Here is a 5,094-nt window from a genome sequence, read left to right as displayed (position 1 = left end):
ACACTGTTCTTATTTAAATTCCCCCGCAGCTGAAATTGGATTCTTCATTTTGAGTGCTCAGCTGTTGTGTAGCATTGTTGTGTGGTGTTTTAGGGCTCCTGTATTCCACCCTAGAGGAGGCTGCATTTCAGCGGGATCCCGTTAATCTCTGTATCAGTTTATATTTGTCAACGGCACTGGGGCTATTCCGAGCAGAAGTGGAGAAATCAATGGAACGGGGGTGTGGTTAATAATAATAAAACCCAGATGTCTTCAGGCAGAGTTAATGGCTGTTGATGCTGAAAGTGGCAGTGAGGAGACTGTTTAGTGTTAAATGGTGTGTTTATGGCTCTTTCCCCCCGGGGCCTGGGTTAATATCTGCAGTGTGTTTGTTTACCCAGGAGATGACGGTCCCATGAGTGCGGATCGGGAGCAGGCTCTCATGACTCACCTGACGTCCCCCCCCGGAGAAAGGCCATTCGCGTTTCCGGCTTGCGACGAAAGCTTTAGCGATGAGAGAAATCTCATAATCCACAGCCAGGCGGAGGAGCGGGAGTACAAATGCATTCTGTGCGGGAAATGCTTCAACCAGCAGCCCAGCCTGACCCGGCACCAGAAGAACCACGCGGGGGAGCGGGCCTACATCTGCCCCGAGTGCGGTAAGAGCTTCAGCCTCAAGCACAACCTGATCATCCACCAGCGCACGCACACGGGCGAGCGGCCCTACAAGTGCAGCGTCTGCGAGAAGAGCTTCAGCCTCAAGCAGAACCTGGTCACCCACCAGCGCATCCACACCGGGGAGCGGCCCTTCGCCTGCCCCGAGTGCGGGAAGAGCTTCCGGGAGCAGCGGTTCCTCCTCAACCACCAGAGGACCCACACGGAGGAGCGGCCCTACGAATGCAGCGACTGTGGCAAGTCCTTCAAGGAGAAGCAGACGCTGGCCAGCCACCAGCGGACCCATAGCGGGGACAGGCCCTACCAGTGCACCGAGTGCGGGAAGAGCTTCAGTCAGCGCACGTTCCTGGTGACGCACGAGAAGACCCACCAAGGGGGGAGCCCGTTCCCCTGTGGCGAGTGCGGGAAGAGCTTCAGTTGCAAGAGCGGCCTCGTCACCCACCAGCGCATCCACACTGGGGAGCGACCCTTCGCCTGCCCCGAGTGCGGGAAGCGCTTCAGCCAGAAAGGCTCTCTGAAAATCCACCAGAGAATCCACACCGGGGATACCCCCTTCACGTGCCCCGAGTGTGGGAAAACCTTCACGCAGAAGATAAACCTGACTACGCACCAGAGAACCCACCTGGGAGACAAAGCCCTCACATGAGCCTGACGTCGTGTTAAAAGCTTTACAGAGCGGATAGCTCTGAACTCCGCTGGGAGCTCCCGGAGGGGCCCAGGACCGCACTGCACGTGAGAGGCTGAACGGCGGAGACGCCATGTGAACGTTCTGAGTGTCCGGAGTCGCTCCTTATACACCCTGGAGTCCCCACAGGGGAGACTGATTGTCTTCACGCACTGACTCTGGGGCCCCCTTTACAGCTCCTCTTTCCATTGGCCAGTCAGGTTCGTGCTCTTCATGCCCACCCCACGTAGAAGCCCCAGAAGGAATCCGAAGTCCCAGCCCCCTGGCTCCATGGTGATGGCCTCGCCCTCCAGCGAGGCACTCTCCACCCACGTCCCTGTCCCAGCTCACTTGGCTCCGTGTGCGTGGGAGCAGAGGAGCTAAACAATGAGGGAAACTCACGGCGAAGTTCTTTACTGCTGCTGTAGGGACTGATCCTGTGAAGGGCTGAGTCCCGTCACTACCCTTCAGCCTCCATTGGAGACGCCTGACATCTTGCAGGATCAGACCTGGCTGGCCTGCTTTTCAGAGGTGCTGAGCACCCACTCCTGCTGGCTCCCATGGGAGCCGTGAATGACCAGCACCCCTGAAAACTAGGAACAGCTCCCTTCACTTTCTCTCCGTCTTGGAGCATTGCAGCCTTCAGGACCTTAAAGCCCATAGTTCTGGCCTGGCCAAAATTCAGCCCTGGGATCACTGCAGGCCACAGTCTTCTACAGGGTGGCCCTGGTCTTCCATACAGTGTTGGCCTGGCTGCTCAGAGCAAGTCGAGGCCAGGCATGCTGGGATCTGGGTTCTCCGTAAGCCCCTCCTCCATATTAAGGATTAGGGCAGCTGCACTCACTTTTTGCCAATTAGACACGGCCCGTGGAGTGTTGGTTAAATACCCTCAGCTGGGCAGTTTGGTTGCTTCTGCTGCAGCCCCTTTTGGGATAGCGGAAGCACAAAGGTACCAGCTGCTCTGAGTTAGGGGAATGCAGTGAGGGCAGCTGGTGCCAGTGAAAAGAGCAGAGGGGTGCGCCCAGAGAAAGCAGATGTGGCAGCACCATCCCAGCCCTTGGCTGAATTAATAGCGCCTTGTGACCATTGCAGAGCAGTTGTCAGTCATGTTTGCCCGGCTTCCCCCCACCCAGCTCTCGCTCTGGGCTGTTTGGCTCTGGCGCTGGCCCGTAAAGCACTATTTATTTGTGCTCAGTATTGTTTGCATTATCCGGGTAGTTGGAAATTTTCCACTAGTGCATGAATTAATCTCTGAATGTGTTCGTTTACCCAGGGAGCAAGAAGGATGAGTGTGAAAAAGAAGCAGGATCTCATGAATCATGTGAAATATTAATACTTTGTATATGTGGGAAAAGCTTCATCCCACAGCCACCTCTCCTAGAAACCACACCGGAGAGAAGGTGGCACCTGAAGCAGGATCTCATCCACCCCAGAGAAACTGTGTTATCCTCATAATTAATAAAAAAAAACAAAAAAAAACTTCAGAGACCAGAGATTTCTTCTAAATCACCGGGGACCCTGCACGGAGCAGAGACTAAGCGACTATAGTCCTTGCTGCAAAACCTTCAGGGAGAAGCAGGCTCACAAAACCCCAAAGACCATCCCAATGAACTGAATGTGGGAGAGGCTTGGTCTGAGGATGTTCCTGGTGACATCTGAGAAAATCCGCAAAGGAGGGGCCCCATTTACCTCCTCTGAGCTTGGGACACGCTTCAGCTGTCAGAGTGACCTCATTATAGTCCAGAGAATCCATACCAGAGGAGACCATTTAAATGCCCTGAGGGCAGGCACGCTCCTCACAAGATAAATCTGCATGAGTGAGGTCACTTACCCAGAACTGGAGAACTAGGGAGCTGCAAAGATAAGCTAAGAATAATTCTCTCCTCTTCAGGAATCACTGGGTATCGTTTTGTGACTTGGCCAGTGCAGGAGGTCTGACTAGAGGAGCACAGTGATTTCTTCTGGCTTTAAATTCCGTGAATCTGTAATTCTGAATATAGGCCTGAGACCTCCTGAAGGTGGGAAAATATTCTGTTAAAACACAAGGAGAGACATCATACAAATGTCATGTATGTTGGAAAAAGCTTGTTCGCTCCCCTTGCTGTACAGGACAGCAAGAAATCACCAAGTGGATGCACTGGAGTGTTTGCTCCCTGTTTGCTGTTACAGGCCAGTTCAAGGAGCGTTGCTATGCCAGTGGCATGTAATTGCATCCCTGTTTTTCCCTTTGTGGTATTTCCCACCTCCTGTTCTAGTCTCTTCTGGTCCTTTCTGGTTGGGTTTGTGATGTTCTGTTCTATGCCCGACAATTCTGGGCAGAAGGGGAAGGTTTCATTAATGTTCCAAAAGGAGGCAAGTTTCTGCTGCATGTGAGGAGGGCAAGAATTCAGTCTGTTTCCTCTGGGAGAGGCAGCTGCTGGAAAAGGCCATCAGTGCAGTCAGCATAAAACGCAAGAGATGTCCAACACAGACAGTTCCTGCCTGTGTCACTCTCAGACGTTCAGATGAGTAAAACAGAAATGGTTTGGAAAAATGAATTTTCCTTTCATAGTTTTCTGCCGTTTGCTCATTGTTACATGTCACTCTGCCTGGACAATGAAACCAGATTGGTCAGTTTTAGTTTCTAGCCATTTTCACTTTCTGGGTCTCCCCGTGGGCATATCCTTACTGGGTTCCCAATGCCACAGGGGAATATTAAACATCTGGGAGGAGGAAGATCATTTCAGTGGAGCTGTTCTGGGGTAGAATTAACCCATGGATTTCAAGTCATCACAGCTGATACATGCAGAGATTAACATCAGCGATCAGACTTTAGGGCCCAGTCCAACTCCTGTTGAAATAAATGGACAGGCTCTCATTGCCGTCAGTGGGAATAGGAGCAGAAAGGCTCAATCCTGCAAGGTACTGAATACTCTGCCCTTGATCCAGCAAAGCAAAGTGCTTTAGCACATGCATTGGTGTCAGTGTGACCACTCACCGGCTTAACGTTAAGCAAGGGGTAAGTGCTTCGCTGGATCAGGGTCAGAGGCCTTAGTGACCGAGGAGCAAATATGATAACCCTCATCCTACCATGGGATAGGATACCCACCCTGGATGAGAGAGCACGTGTATCTCATTGTCAGAGATTCATGCAAACACTCCCATCGGTACGAGGTTTTTGAGATCCTCACCCTCCCAACACCCGTTATTTAAAAAAAAAAAAAATCTAAATGTTGTCTGTAACCCCAGAGGATTGGCTGGGTAAGTTTCTCTTTGGGAATGCACGGGTACCATTTCTATGACTGGAAAATGCCGCATTCCTGATTAAGAGGCACATGATGGCTCGTATTTCTATAGAGGATCCTGGGTCTTTAACTCTGTTTGAATTCTTGTAGTGATCCCTGCCTGGGCAGAAGGGGTGGTAGAGATGGGTTGATTAAAGGATGTGAAAATAAGACAGGAGGGTGTAGGGGAGGGGCATGTCTGGTGAGGGTTAATCCTGGGGGGAAGCAGCTATTAAATTGGGGGTGGACATGATGGGGTGTCTCTCTGGTACTGTAGCTGGAATGCTAGAGATCAATAAAGGAAGGTGTGTTTTGAAAGGAACTCTGCTGTGTGATGATTGATTTAGGTGAAAATCTGTCCTGATCACGGCTCACCCATGATTTTCCAGCATCAGCCTCCGGTTAGGTGTAACGAACTGGCTGCATAGATACGGCTATCCCCACTCTCACGGCCCAGGAACTTCAGCGCTTAAACCACTGGCTTCTACCAGTTCAGCTAAAGAAAACAACAAC

At 51.6% G+C, this 5,094-nt stretch overlaps 1 protein-coding gene across 1 annotated transcript; it reads left to right on the top strand.

Annotated features, from left to right (window-relative positions):
* The first annotated feature begins 394 nt into the window (after positions 1-394).
* Positions 395-1,300, top strand: LOC135875100 (gastrula zinc finger protein XlCGF7.1-like). Its single transcript, XM_065400079.1, has one exon. The coding sequence runs from the start codon at positions 395-397 to the stop codon at positions 1,298-1,300; it is 906 nt and encodes a 301-aa protein (XP_065256151.1).
* Positions 1,301-5,094: the final 3,794 nt, after the last annotated feature.

The sequence above is a fragment of the Emys orbicularis genome, chromosome 2 (assembly GCF_028017835.1).
Source record: "Emys orbicularis isolate rEmyOrb1 chromosome 2, rEmyOrb1.hap1, whole genome shotgun sequence".
In the NCBI taxonomy this organism is placed as follows: domain Eukaryota; kingdom Metazoa; phylum Chordata; order Testudines; family Emydidae; genus Emys; species Emys orbicularis.
Note: the sequence above shows the minus strand (reverse complement) of the source record. Positions and strands in the feature narration are given on the sequence as shown.